We start from the raw sequence: 15,182 nt of genomic DNA, 5'->3' as shown, positions 1-15,182 counted from the left end.
TTTGTATAATATGTATTTCATAGGGTTCTGAGTATTTAAATAGTTAACACATTGAAGGGGCACAGAGTAAGTACTTTATAAGTTTTTGTGGCTATCATTTTCTGTGGAACTGAATATGGGTCCTAAGAAATAATGTGAGTTTGGAAATATTTATATTCCACATTCTTTCATGAATGGATTCTCATCCTTACCCATGACAGTAGTGAAAACATCTGTCTCTAAGTGATAGCTATGAACTGAGATTGACCCAAAGTTTTCAGGGTTATCTCTCAGGTTATCTCGATGAAAGAATTTTTGAATCATTGTGGGAATTGGTGTTGAAAGGTAACGGAGACACCGCGGAAACCAAGAGAGTTCCAGAAACTTTCATATTAATAGTAGAAAGGGTGGATCAGGAGTGGAAAGTATTGTTGTTTAAACCAGTGGAGTTTTTTTGGTTTTGTTTTACACTTTGAGTACAAGTTCCTATGTTATTATAGTTCACTCTAAGAGGACTGACATCAAATGCCATGCCGAGGGTGTAGAATCTCCCCAAAGTACTTTTGAGGTTCAAAGCACAAAAATTTTGGTTTCTATTCTGCCAATACTTAGCTGTGCAATCTTGAACAGATTGCTTTTTCATATCTGAAGACCTGGAATATGAAAGTTTTGATTTTTCTCTGTGATCCTACAGGGCCTTGCCTCTCTGGTTGGAATATAGGACTCTTGAGAGCAGGCTGGAGGAGGAAGCCACATTCTTGAATTTAAGAAATGATTATGAAGTACTTGAGAGATGTTATACACTGTGGTGAATGTGGGGGAAGACAGCATGGTCAGAGAAAGCCTAGACTGGAGGAGGTGACACCCGAACTGTGCTTTGTAGTAGAGAATGGGAATATGGCAACAATTTTAGTCTGTAAAGCTAGAAAACCTGGTAGAGTACCAGAACTGCTGTAGGTTCTGTGTAGCTGCAGAATAGAAACTGAAAGTGCACTGGTAAAAGCTGAGATTAAAGAAATCAAAGAATACCATGTGGGCAGGACATTGTATGCCGTGCTATAGAATGTGCCATTAAGAGCAGTAAGAGCAGTGGGGAGCCACTGAAGACATTAGAACCAAGGAGTTATATAAGTCAAGTCTCAGCTGGAAGAAATAAAGCATGCTAGTTTTCAACAGAACGTGTCTTAGTGTACGGAACCAAGGGCTTATAAAATTGATGGCTAGGACGGTAAGGCAAGGCTTGGGCTGGGCTTTTAAGATTGACTCCCAGAACCTTATGAAAGTACTTCCTATCTCTGCCACAGGGAATGAGGGGAGGCATCAAGGATTCTGGGAGTGCCCCCATTTTATTTGCTTTCTCAAAAATCTAGAAACTACCCTTGTTCTGACTATTGAGTAGTATCTCATCATATCTTCCAGATAAAGAAAAGTGGCCCATTCTCTGGTTCACAAAAAGTACAGAGATAATCATCAGACACCAGGATTATGGTAACAAACGCTACAGAAACCCTCAATGTCCTCACCATGGTGTTCAGGAACAGAAGCGGAGATCATATGGCTTTCTGCCTCACCATCTCCTCTTATCACACCCACAATGCTGGCTCCAATGGAGTCTTGGAAGTGAGAGTTCACTGGGTAGTTTTTTTGACTTGTTTTGCTTTTCAGCTATATGCAAAAATAAACTTACATAATGATATAGGTCCTTAGCATATAATCCCCATTATCCATCATAGGATCAATAAAAGCAGAATTCTTTTGAGAGAGCTAATTTGGGCCAGAGAGTAGAGGCAGAGCTGAGGAGGCAGAATAGTGCAGGGACCAGGTAATGAATGGCAATATACCAGAGACGAACAACTGATGAAAGATAATGGCAGAAGGATGCAAAGAAGACAAATAAAAAGAAAGAAAGTGTAAAAAAAATCAATGGGCTCTGGACACTGTTTAGTTTTTGGAGACATGAAGGAGAGACAGGACTTAGGGATAGTTTCTGGCTATTTTGCTGTGTAAATGTCATTCTCAAGAGTCAGGGAACTCAGGAGGAAGATTAATTCTATCAGATGTGGGAAAGAGATGACTTTGCTTCAGACTTATTAACTTTGAGGTACTTGTAAGACATTTAGAAGGATACAATCAGAAAGCAGCCAGAGACTCATCTCCGGACTTTGAGAGCTCCTTGAGTATAAACAGCAGAGAAGTAAGTTCTCTGTTTACCTGCAATCAAGTGCCTCTGTCTGGTTTTTTTCCATTTGTGTCCAGCAAACTTGTTCCCAGCAAATTTATTGAAAGGAGGTATATGGGTGTGCAATGTAGATGGTAATTCAAGCTTTGGGAGTGGATGCATTTATTCTGGGGAAGTATAGATTTGAGACAATAAAAGGGCTGAAATCAAAAGGATTTTTGAGAAACCATGACATTAATGACTAGATGAAGAAAAACCTGGGTAAGAATTGAAGACAGACTATGTATGTAGATGGTATGCTTAAGGCAATAGGACATTTCAGGAAAGAGAGGAAGCCATAGGAGAAAGACACAGATGACACTTTAGCAATAACTTGTTTCTATGGGGAACCAAGGATAAAACTAGGTTATCATCGGTTGAGAGGTCATAGAAAGTGAGGAAGTCATACTAGTTTCCTTCTGCTGCTATAACAAACACCATGACCAAAACCAATGAACAGATTTATTTTATCTTACATTTCCAGGTCACAGTCAATCTAATAGAAGTCAGGCAGAAACTCAAGGCAGGAACCAGAAGGAAGAAACCATGGAGGCATGCTGCTTGCTGGCTTGCACAATGGGTCATGCTTAGCTAGCTTTCCTATACAGCCTATGTCCACCTGCCTGGGCATGGCACTGTCTACAGTGGGCCCTTCTACATCAGTTAGCAACCAATGCAATGCCCCACGGACATGCCCACCGGCAAACCTAGTCAGGCAGCTCCAACTGAGGCTTCTAATTCCCAGGTGATTGTTGTTGTGACAAATTAAAAACAAAAACTAACAAGCTCAGAAGCAGAGCTAGACAAGTACAAACTTTTTAGGGAATAAATCAGCTAAGAGAGTCAGTATCTGTCTCGATATAACTTTTAAGAGTAGATTTTAAACTGGGACATCCAGAGCCATGTTTTGGAGAAACCCTGTCAATCGATAGATAGATAGATAGATAGATATTTTAAGAGGAAAGAAAGAAAGGAAGGAAGGAAGGGAGAGAGAGAAAGAGAGAGAGAGAGAGAGAGAGAGAGAGAGAGAGCGAGAGAGAGAGAGAGGAAGAAAGAGAAAAGGGAAAGTAGATTTCTTTTCAAATTGTTTTGGCTATTGACAAAAAGACCACTTCACACCACAAACTAATAATTACATTTGTATTTTTATATAACTGAAATAGATGTTTATGGAATAACATTTACCTCAAGTAGATGGATATTTCAGATAAATGAAATGGAATGATACAAACACTTGGTGTATTTCTTCCAGTTAAAACAGTATTCTTTTTATGGTTGAATATTTCATTGAATGAATATATCCCATTCATTCAGTGGGTGGCTGCTTTAAATTTTCCTCATCTTTTGGCTATTATAATTAATGTTGCTATGGATGTTTACGTATGAGTCTTTGTGTGAACTTGTTTTCCTTTCTGTTACAAACATATCTAGTGGAAGGTTTTATTTTATCAAATGTTTACTGTTCTTAACCTTTTGAGGAACTTTTAGACTGTTTCACATGCTGACTGTATGTATGACTGTACATTCATATCAGCTACATGAAAGCTCCAATTTTTGGTACTTCTGGGATCAAACCCTGGGTGTCCTGCATTCCAGGCAAGTGCTTTACCATTTAGCTATACCCCTAAGTTCATTATCTGGCTTTTTGTTTTAAACTGTCCTAGTAAGTGTAAATTTTGTATCTCACTACCAAAAATGACATAATGAGTATTCTGTATTAGCAGTTCCTGCATTTTATTTGAATTTCTCTGATGGCTAACCATGTTGAGTATCTTTTCATGTATCAATTGATCATTTCTTTGGATAAATGCTATTCAGATCCTTTGATAAATTTTAAATTGGGTTATATTTCTATTTAATGATTTTATTTATTTATAATTTATTGGAGTGATGTGCAAAGGTCAGAGGGCACTTGTGGGAATTGGTTCATTCGTTTAAATATGTGGGTTCCAGGCATCAACACAGTCGACCAGGATCGGTGGCAAGCACCTTTATCTGCTGAGTTTCCTAGCTGGCTTATAGTTCTTTTTAAAAAATATTATTATTGTGTGAGTACCTCTGCTTTGGCAGGCATGTGGAGAGCAGAGGATAAATTTGTGGTGTTTTTTCCTCCTATCTTTGCATGGGATCTGGGGTTCAAACTTGTCAGGCTTTCAGTCAAGAGCGTTCCTCTCGAAGCCATCTCACCAACCCTTGGATTATTTTCAATTTTTTTTTTTTTGTGAATTGTAAGAACTCTCTTTATTCTAGCTATATGTCTATAGTCAGATTCTATTTGCAAGGGCTTCTTACCTTTCTTGAGGGGGAGGGGTCCATACATATGATAGCAAACCTTTGAAGCCAAAAGTTTTAAATTTTGATGTAGTTAAATTTAACTAATTTTTCCTTAATGGCTTGTGCTTTTGCCACATTTACGAAACCATATCCAAGGTCACAAAGGTGTACCCTTAGTCCTCCTATGTTGTTAGTCATTGTCAGTATATCTAAACATTTAATATCATTAAGGTATTTGGTTTGTTTTCAGATTTCCAGTTGTTTCATATATCACAGATACACATGTATCTGTGTGTGTCCACATTCCACTTCAGGCAACTGAGTTATTTGTGAAGAGATCAATTTATTTGTGAGAAACTGAATTATTGATCTTGTAGCCTTTCATGGTGTACATTTTATAATTAGAATCCCTGTACTGCAGTAACCTCCTTCTTTGGTCTGCTGTGTGTTGGGTAATTGATAATTAGATCTAAAAGATTGATCTGATTCAGGCTTTTTGTTGTTGTTTTGTCAAGAATCATTCACAAATGATTGTTCTACGGGCCAAACTGTGTAAAGTGTGGTCTCATTTGGAGTTTATTCTATCTCAGAGGGCTGAGACTATTTTTTTTTATGACCTGCACTCATTCAGAATTTCTAATAATTTAATTAAGATAATGACTGTCTGAGATTCAAAGACTTCTAGAGAATCGCAAACAATTCCCATTCCACTTAAGAGTCCACAGTATGCTCACAGTTCCAAAATTCAGTTTGTTATATTTCTGTTATATTTCTTCTTTCCACTGTTATCTATCTGTTGACTCCTATGGTTATAAGAGCCTAAGTACAGGAAAGGGTCTGAGAGATTATCTATATAAAGGAGCCCTTCTTTCTTGAGGGCCCAAGCAGTTGTAGAAATTACATGTATATTTCTGAAGTTAGACTTCTGGGATTTCCCTTTATTCTCTGAGAAGCTTAAGTCCTCATGCAACAGAAAGGAGATGGAAGCCCGGAAAAGTTGCCTGAAAGTTGCACAGCCAAAAAGAACTAGGAATAAATTTGAACCCTTCTGGTCTCTAGTTCAAGACATTTTCCCTCTAAGTGCTGTCTCAGCTATGAACACTGAACAAAGCAATGATTACAAGTAGATTGCAAGTTCTTGAAAAGTTTATATATGGCAACTGTTTAACCCATAGTTGGCTTTCTTTCTTCATACTCAGAGGGCTGGAAGAGTGCATGTTAACTGTAGTGTGAATAAATCAAAATTAGAGAAGGACCGGGCAACCTCAGCAGAGAAAGCCAAATAAGAACTGGATTGGGAATAAGTTGGTGCCCCTATGGTTGTGTCCACAGCACTGATTTGTGAGATTTTATTGCTGACGGTCAGTGGCTTGCAATTTAGTTTTAGGCAGTGGCCAAAGACACATTTGCTTCCTATTGATCAGAGGGGCTGCCAAGTCATATGCTTCGTTTCTACCTACCAACCAACCTACCTTACCTACCTGTATTTTCTATTCTCCTTTCTCTCTATCCTTTATCCTGCCTTTCCCCCACCCTTCTTTTTCTTCACTATATCCTCAATTTCTTCTTTCATTCCATCGCATCTTTCCTTCTCTTTCTCCTTTCCATAGACTTTCTCTGCCTGCCTCCTTCTTTTATCATGCCTGTTCCCCTTCATTCGATTCTGTTTGCTTTCTCCCCTCTTTCTCAGTCTTTTTTCTCGTCCTCCAGTCTCTTACCCTCCCTTCCCCCACAAGTTCCTCACCCCCACGTAAAAACTGGCTTTTGGTGGCTCCCGAGGAGAGAGCAGACTCTGTGAGCTTTGGGTCCTCTGATTGGCTGTCGTTGCTAGCACACCAGCTCAAGTCTCGCCTCCGGGCACTGAATGCGCAGCTGCAGCATCTGCTATTGGCTTGTTCTCTTGTCAGCGTCTCTGTCAGAAACTCACGCTGGCGCCCCCAGTTTCTGCGTGAATAAAAAGGCAACCTACCGGCTGAGGTGGGGGTGGGGAGAGGAGAGGGAGAGGGCCAGCTAGGAAAGGCTAGGAAGAGTGGCTGGTAGCCTGGAATCCCTTGAAGAGAGCTAGCAGACTAGAGGTCTTAGGAAGCTGATGAACTAGAAAGAGTAGGAAAGACTGAGACTGACCGGTAGCCAGCTAGGCAGACGGACGCGTGCCCGGACAGGCAGAAGGCTTTGGAGAACCGATAGGCTCATTTTGCCTTTCTTTTTGAAAAGCAGGATTTTGATTTTTCTGTGGCGCCCAAGAGAGAATGCTGGACTTTGCTACTTTCAGCTCAAGCTAAGATTTCTCAGTTAGGGAAGAAAGATCAGCCCAGTCCCGAGAGGGGGAGGGAAGCAAAAGTCCCTGTCTCCAACCCCCTTCCCTCCACCGGACCAAACTCGGGGACCAAACCCAGACCTTCCCTAACAATCTGACTTCCTCCTTTCCTTTTTAGCATGGTGGCTGTATGGACAGTCTGACAGAACAGAGATTGACATCTCCCAATCTGCCGGCCCCCCACCTGGAACACTACAGTGTTCTGCATTGCACCATGACCCTGGATGTGCAAACTGTAGTCGTTTTTGCCGTGATTGTAGTCCTCCTGCTTGTCAATGTCATACTCATGTTTTTCTTGGGAACGCGCTGAATGGAGTCCAGCCACCTGAGCTGTTGCGAACTCTCACTTTGATTTCATCCCAAGAGCCTCCGAGGGGGAAAATTCAAGAGAGACAGTCTGAGACAGGGAAAGAGAGGGAGAGAAAGAACAAGCTTTCTTACTCAGGGGAGAAAACGTTTTGAGCTTCAACATGGCCTCGCTGTGATATGTATGACGTTGGTATATTATCTATCCCTAAATCTTTTGTCATGTCTTGTGTTTTAAATATGCCTGTGAGTGTAGTTGCTTATTGCTTGAGTAAAATTGTTGAGAAAGAAATGTTTTCTATTTAAGTGTGCATGTTTGTGTGCATTCTCTATGTGATGTTTGTGGAGCAAGCTGTGTCCTGTTAAGGTGGCTTCGCTGTTTGTGATGTCTTGTTAACTTATTCTCTAAAAACTACCTTTAAACTCTATTATGGAATTTTAATCAAAATTTCTCTCTTGCTATCACAATGCATTTGGGTTTGTTTGGGGCTGGGGTTGGAGAAAGGTATTTGTGGAAGAGCATGATGAATTTTTGGCATTCTGTGAAAGTCTTGCACTGGTTGTGTAGAGGAAGAAAAACCTATGCAAGAAATGGATTTATGGAAAATAGTCTCTAAATGAGGGGCAAAATTTTGAGAAGTGACACACTGGGGTGCCTCAAGTTGGCACTTATTAACTGTGTCCTTTGAATTTCAATTTTGCTATTCAGGGTTTCCAATTTCTGATTGGAAAGCTGCCATCATTAAGACATTTGTTAAAGCAGTAAGTGTCGCTTTCTTTGCAATCATGAAGCAGAACAAAAAGTATCCTTTTATATTTTGAATTAGCAAGAGAGGACTTTGACAAAATGTTTGAGCTCCTTTCCCCAGATATTACACCACTTCATTTGAGTTTGAGGATTTTTTTTCCCTGTATCTTACCCAGAAAACACAAATCCAGCTTTTTCTCTAGTTTGGAAATAATAGTGTTGGGTGTTACTCCTTTGAGGGAAAATCATTTGCAGTGGTGTTCGTGAACTACTTCAAATAGAAGTTGATAGTGCTGATGAGATTTATTTCTTTATTTGTTGCTTAAGAACAGAGGTCTCTGAAACTCATATAACTGTAAGTATATAATGTGCTAATTTAAGACTTTGAACACAAAAAGAGGATATCTAATGGGATTCTAGCTGGGGAAATGTGAGCTGGATACAGCATTTCAATTTGAGATATGTCTGTATTATATAGCCATGGTGATACTTATTATTATTTTTATAGTTCTGTTTTTGCTGAGATACTTCTTGGCAAGGCTAGTAAAAAGTCATTTCTAGTACCAATGTGTACATAATATTTGCTTTTTTGTTTGTTTGTTTTTTCCTTCTTCTTCTTCTTCTTCGATGATGCAGACAGATATTCCTCATTCCGTTGCTTACCTGACTTGAAACAGTGCCATTTCTGGCTCATACAGCAGTGAATCATGCCACATACACGCCCCCACACATGCTTCTAGCTATACTCATGTGGGCGGCCGCTCATGTGTGATGTGCAAATCAGCTAGCATTATGCTGTCAATTTTCAGGTCTTGTTCAGTCTCTTTGGAAATGGTTATTGAGGGGGCCTTAAAATTGTCCTGATAGATCGAGAGAACATTATTTAGTGGCACTAAGTTGAGGTTTTGAACCTTAAAGTGTGCTCCAGTTGACTCAGTGTGGGTGAGAAGCTGAACAGGTTTATTTTTTCTTCCTTGTTTGGTATCACAATAGGAGCAAGATCTGGGAAGCTTGCTGGCAGTCATTTCATATTTATTATCCTTCGGGCTCCTTGTGAGGGCCCCTTTGGGGGAACCAAGAACTTCTTTGAAATGAGAATCTAGTATGATTTTTTTTTTTACCTGTTTGTTTCAGAGAAATGTTTAAAGCTTGCATATCATTTTTGAGACAATATTGGAGAATGGGGAAAGGCTGGGTGCTGGGTCTCTGCAGACCTAAGTTTCATCTGTTAACTGGTTGTCTGACAGTGAGCTTTGTTTTGTTTTGTTTTCCCTCCGTGAATTTGGGATTCCCTATAATATTGACAATTGGAAGTCTTTGAACTAGGTGACTTCTAAGTTCTTGCATTCTGTGATTTGGCGCACTCCAGAAGGACTCAAAGTCAGAGGGGAATGGATTGGAATGAGAAATGAAAAGGAAAATCTTTAACCAAAAGGACTGGGGGAAACGGTATATGTGTATTTTGTTGCTGGTATCTGCAGAATAATTTTTTGAGGGGGGGGGGGTCTAGCCACCTGGTCAAGAAATAAGAACTCTAACAGTGGAATACATTTGACTTTTGATTATGATTTATTTTGTCCTAAAAGGAAAAGGAGTCTGTATAGCTAGATTTTGACCTAGGTGTTTATGACTAAGTAGTGTCATGAAATGCCTGAAAACCCTTGACAGAAAGCTTTTGGGTTTGTGCATAGGGTGCTGCCAGTATATTTCTGGATTTATGTGCATATTCATCTGTGTGTGTGTGTGTGTGTGTGTGTGTGTGTGTGTCTGTGGTGGTGGTAGTTGTAAATACTGAGTATGGACAGAGAGTGTATGGTATAAGAATCTGTGAAATCTGTGAAGATAGCATCAAGATCCTCAGTTCTGATTAGCTTTCCCTGGGACTGGGTAAATGTCACCTATGTTCATTTCCTAAAGCCTTTCAGGCTCGAATAGAGGGGTACTTTGAATGAACATTCCCGTCAGTAATTTAAGCTGTAAAAGGCTCTTATTTTACAGATTCAGGAGATGTTACTAGCAAGATGGCAGGCTACTTCAGAGCTGCCAGAAGTGAGTTTAGGGAGCAGACAAGGTGCTAGTGAGGCTTCAGTTGTGGGAATCCTAAATTCTTCATAGTTCTTCCAATAGGTGAATGCATGCAACGAAAGAGAAGAAAATGGAAGAAAATGAGAAATGTAGGCCAGACGAGTAAAATCCTGTGCAGTTTAACTTGTCTTTTTTCTTCTGCTTTCTGCCTTGTTAAACACCCCCCCCCCCCACACACACACACTTTTTCTCTCTCATCTGTCACTTTTAAGTGCTTAAGATGCAACAAAGATGGGGCTTTTCCACTCTGATTTGTTTAACCTTTCTCTTAGAAAGCCCTTTATTTCCCCTCCTCACTCTCTTATCCCTTTGAATAGAAGATAAGCTTTTGCTACTAGGAGGGTGCTAAACCCAAGCTAAGGGATTTTGGCCCTCAGATCCCCACATAGGAATTAAATAAAATGCCTTATACTGGTATCCTAGTAACCCATGAATCACCCCATAGCCACTGAACCTTCAGATCCTGCTCTCTAAAGGCACAGGCACTATAGTCTCTGTTCATCAAACACTGGAAGCCAGCAAACCTAGAAGAGATGCTCTTGAGGAAAGAGCAAGAAAAAACCAAAACCTTTATTGCCTGAAAATGCCTAGAAAATATATTCACAGTGGGCATGGAAAGCTCAGCCTTGGACGTCCATGTTGACTGTCAATTGGAAGATGGCTCATGAGTTCTATTCTCTCTTTAAGTCATTACCTGTATTTTGAAGATTAACTGAGCCATTTCACTGCCTACTTTTAGTGTAAGAAATCTGTAGGTCTTGAAAGAATATTTTACCTCCTTTTTTTTTTCTTTAGGCAGTGAGACAGTGAAGTGATAGTCTGGCAGGAACAAATTGACCAGCATATTTCATTCATTAAGATGGGTCTCACCTGTCAAAAGCAGCAATGTTCGGTTCTGTAGTTTGCTAGAATTTTGTTTGTAGCTCAGAGAAGCTTGCCAACCCAGCTCTAGGGTAGGGCAGGCGTGTGTTCTTTTCCTTTGTTACAGTAGTTTCAGACTGTGAAGTGGGACAAATTAAAAAGTCATTTTGATTGCTTATCTGATGAATGGTCATTTGGGGCCTGATTCACCTGTGTGATTGTGTGTGTGATTTTGTGTGTGTGTGTGTGTGTGTGCGCGCGTGCTCGTGTGCACACTTCTACAGAGCTAAGGAATCCCAATAAACCTATGGGTGAAGTGCCCTATTCTGTTGTGAGGATCGGACTTAGAGTGATTGACTGTACAGAGGATATACTCTAGTTGCAGTGATGGTGCTAAATATGCCCTCTTTAGCCTGTCTGCTACCATTGCATCTGATCTCATAGTGTGAAATGTGAAAATTGAGCCTTTGCTCCCGAAATACCTCTTGCAAACGATCTGGATCCAGCTCTAGTAAGAAGCGCAATGGAAGACACAAATCTTAGATTTTCAAGCCCTCATTTACAACTTGAGTTACAATACACAATTACAAAGAAGCTTTGCAACTTCTCTAGGCTGTCTCTTGCTTTCCAAGAATCCTTTATTAAAGCTTAGTTCTTCTAATATGTGCCCAGAGTGTCTCTTTCTGTCCCTATGGATCTAGCACTCTAGAATATTTAATTCATTATGTTTTGCCCTGGCACCAAAGTACAACGTGGAAAAACTAGAAAGGAGAAAGGCCTCCAGGAAAGAAGCTGTTAATGGCTATGTCTATAACATTTTGTCAATGCATGGGCCTATAAAGTTTGCAAAGTGACTTTTACATCTTTCTTAATTTTACATCATATTAGCCATTTGAAATGGGCAAGGATGCTTGCTGTTCCCAGATTTACAACTGAGAAGAGTAAAGGTGAGAACTGTTGGAGGGACAGCCTTTTTAACAGTGATGTAGGAACATCAAAGTTGACCTTTGCCAGTTAGTGTGAAGCTGAAATGGGTGAGGCGAGGAAGCTGGTGTGTATGAGTCATTCCTGAAGTCACATGGCTTCTTTGGGTTTGCATGCTTACATTTTTAGTGCTTTTTAATACTTAGAACTTTTGGGAAGAAAAAAAAAACCTTTCAGTTCATGAAATGTCTTGAACAATCATCAACAGTTCTATTTAATAAGTCTTAATGAAATAAAATGTCACTATTATGAATCCTCAAGATAAAAGCCAACGTGAATTGCTGAAACCTACGTTTTGAGGGGACTACATTTTCATGCAATTGTCTTCTTGGAGACACATATACTTTTATATATTTATCTTAAAATGTGCTGTCCAAAATTGGGTAGCTTGTCTATTATGCATTAGACCCTGGATTTGAACCTTTGGACTACACCAAAAGGTAGAACTAAGAACAACAAAAAAATGTGTTACCCCAAACTGATTATGCTGTTCTATCTGCCACCTGACTAATATCAACTATGCAGTGAGGGGTCTGATCTGTCTATGAAATGGCTGATTGAATTTAAACTTCCTCAAGATGATTCAAATATGCAGCTTACCCTTTTGTGTTTGGTACAGTCCTCTTTTGAAATGGGTCTTTTAAGTCAGTTTAACGGTTTTGATTCTCCTTCAAACTTGTCATATTTTGTCTTTATTTGTCTATTCTTATATCTTTATGGGTTTTAATTTTTCATCATGTGTAAGAAATTCAGATTTTTTTCAAGCACTGTATTAGTTAAAATATTATATTTTGTTTATGTATTGTTTTAGGCTTTTAGAATTTTGAAGTTTGTTCTTCATATCATACAGAAGATTAGCAATGTCTAGTAGTGAAGCATTACTTGAAATTTGAAAAAGTATTGCACAAGTTGACTGGAAGAATGTTCTGTATGATGAGATTAATGTTACTCCTTTGATATCTTAATAATGCCTCCTTTTGAAGTTGGAGTCTGTTAAGTTTTCTATGTATCTGGTCAACTAGTGCTGACTTTATCTGTTAGTGCTAGTATCTGTCCTGCTGTATTGATGAGGATAACATGAGATTGTTGCATGCTTTATGGGCATCAGGATACACCCCATTCCTAGCTATTATCTATCAAACTAGTGCTTCCAGGAGAAAAAGAACATGCTATTTGGTATCTGTCTCCTGATACATTTTATCACAGGTGTCACAGTGCCATGCTTTGTTGTTTTGGGTTTTTTTTCCCAAAGTTCACAAACCAGGTGTTATCTAATTGGGTCTAATTTAGCTGAAGGTCAAAGCCACAATTGTATTTTTTTTTTCCTTTTTGGACATGCAGGACATCATGAATAAAACAGAATATATTTCGTTTTCAGAGTTCTGCAAAATATATGATATCTTTGCTCCTTTGCCTTGCTATATATTGGAATCATAAGGAGGAACTAACAAGATTAACACTTTCTAGAATCTCTCTTTTTGAGTTGGTTTATAGGGGGTCTTTGACATCAGTATTTTTCTAAAAACAACCGGAGGACGGGAATGTGTGGTCAGGGTTAAAAATTACTGCTGGGGAATAGTTCAGAGGAAGTATTAGCTTGGCCTGAGTATAGTTTATTAGATGTATGACTAGGAAAGACCTGTAGATTCAAACAATCTATAGAGATTTCGGGAGCTTTGGTCAGTTCCAAAGGCTTATGTCACTTTCAAGGAGATACTACTCTAGGCAAGGAGTAGTCTGGCACCTATTAGGATTTAAAAAAAAAACAAGTTGGTTCTCTGTATTTACAGGTTCTGCTGCATTCACAGATAGAAAATATTTGAAAAAAATACGTATGTAGAATGCAGTATTAATGAATTTGGGAGGTGGAGCTTCTGGTATACCTCATTGATACAGCTCAAAGTATGTGAGGCACTGAGTTCCTTTGCCAGTACAAGAGTGAAAACATAGTACGAAGAAGAACATCCATAGGGTATAATACTGTATTTTATATAAGGGACTTGAACATCATAAGATTTTGGTATTTGAAGGGAGTCAAGGAACCAATATTCCAGATTCCAAGGGACAACTCTAATCAGTTTAATGTTTTGAAGTTTCAGGAAAATAATAAATTCCTGTATATTTGCTGTACTAATGCATATTTCTGAGTGACTTAAAATAAATTACTTTCATCTTCTGAAGTTTGTTTTCATCTGAAAAGTAAGGATAAGTTGGTTTTATTGGATAAGATGATTTTAAAGATTTCTTCCGGTTCAAATAATCAACACTCACTCTCTGATTGATATTATTTAAGTGCTACAGGCAACACAGAGTTACGCCAGCAGGTTTTGAATCTCAAGGTGGTTAGGGAGGCAGTAGATTTGCCTTTGTAATTAGACTTTGATTAGGTTTTTTTTTTTTCTCTAGCAGGTGAAACATAGATTGCATTATTTGAGCTAGCTACTAGCCATTAAGAAATAGAGGAATCCCTTAGTGACTTGAGTAATAGTAGTAGTATACTAGTTTGGGATTCAGCTTGTTAAAAAAGAAAAAAAAAACTATGCTGTATGAATAGTTGAGAATTGTCCTTTATAAATACAGAACCAGTCTAATAGGTATGGAAAAACCTAGGAGGTAAGGGCTATCTTGACAGCTTATAGCCACTTTCTACATTATTTTAAGAAGTCAATCATTCGGTTAGTAATAGCACTTACTACCAGTAGTATGTAAGACAGACTCTCGACAAAGTCCCTTAGTTACTCCATTGTTTAAAATCTAAGGGTAGTTTAGGAAATAAGACTCAGAAGGATTAGTAAGTATGTAGAAGATAGACCTATATAGAAGAAAAAAGTACTAGAAAGGGCATTGACTCTTCACCCACCTTGCTGCCAGATCTTGATAAAGGTCTTCTCCTTAGTTTCCATGTCACTGAAATTAAGAGTGGTTTTAATAGAAAAACATGTTTTTAAGGAAGAAAATAAATCTACCTAGGACAGGAAAATTCGGAACACTCTGGTTTAAAGAGTTTTATGGCAGGAATAGAGAACAGATTAGAAAGGTCCATGTAACCATTTTGTTAATGCAGACTTTACTTATTGGAGGAATTGGAATTAGAAGAGGGGATGACCCTTCCCAGAGTAGCCAAAATGATTGGGAGACAGAATACCCATGGGTGGGAACATGACTAAAGTTAGTTTGACTAAAGTGGCTAGGCTTCTCCAGGAATTGCTTGTGTGGGAAGAGATGAAGATACCTGAAAAGTCTGCAGTACAGTGCTTTGTTCTTTCTACAAGTAAACAAGAAACAACTAAGGCACAGAAGGGAACAGGTGTTCAAAGCTGCAGTGATGGGTGGGTCTAGATTCATGACTCCTCATGCCCATTGGTAAACTATTATCCTTTTCTAGGATTCTGGATCTATACTCTCTGGAG

The 15,182-nt window shown here is 39.0% G+C and overlaps 2 protein-coding genes across 2 annotated transcripts in view; both read left to right on the top strand.

The window, feature by feature from the left end:
* Arhgef9 (Cdc42 guanine nucleotide exchange factor 9) overlaps positions 1–15,182 on the top strand; it is a 135,905-nt gene that overhangs the window by 22,659 nt on the left and 98,064 nt on the right.
* Positions 6,455–7,276, top strand: LOC143435573 (uncharacterized). The gene has a single exon (XM_076918775.1). The coding sequence runs from the start codon at positions 6,919–6,921 to the stop codon at positions 7,096–7,098; it is 180 nt and encodes a 59-aa protein (XP_076774890.1). The 5' UTR covers positions 6,455–6,918; the 3' UTR covers positions 7,099–7,276.

This window comes from Arvicanthis niloticus, chromosome X, assembly GCF_011762505.2.
Source record: "Arvicanthis niloticus isolate mArvNil1 chromosome X, mArvNil1.pat.X, whole genome shotgun sequence".
In the NCBI taxonomy this organism is placed as follows: domain Eukaryota; kingdom Metazoa; phylum Chordata; class Mammalia; order Rodentia; family Muridae; genus Arvicanthis; species Arvicanthis niloticus.
The sequence above is the reverse complement of the archived record's forward strand: the minus strand, read 5'-3'. Positions and strand labels throughout refer to the sequence as shown.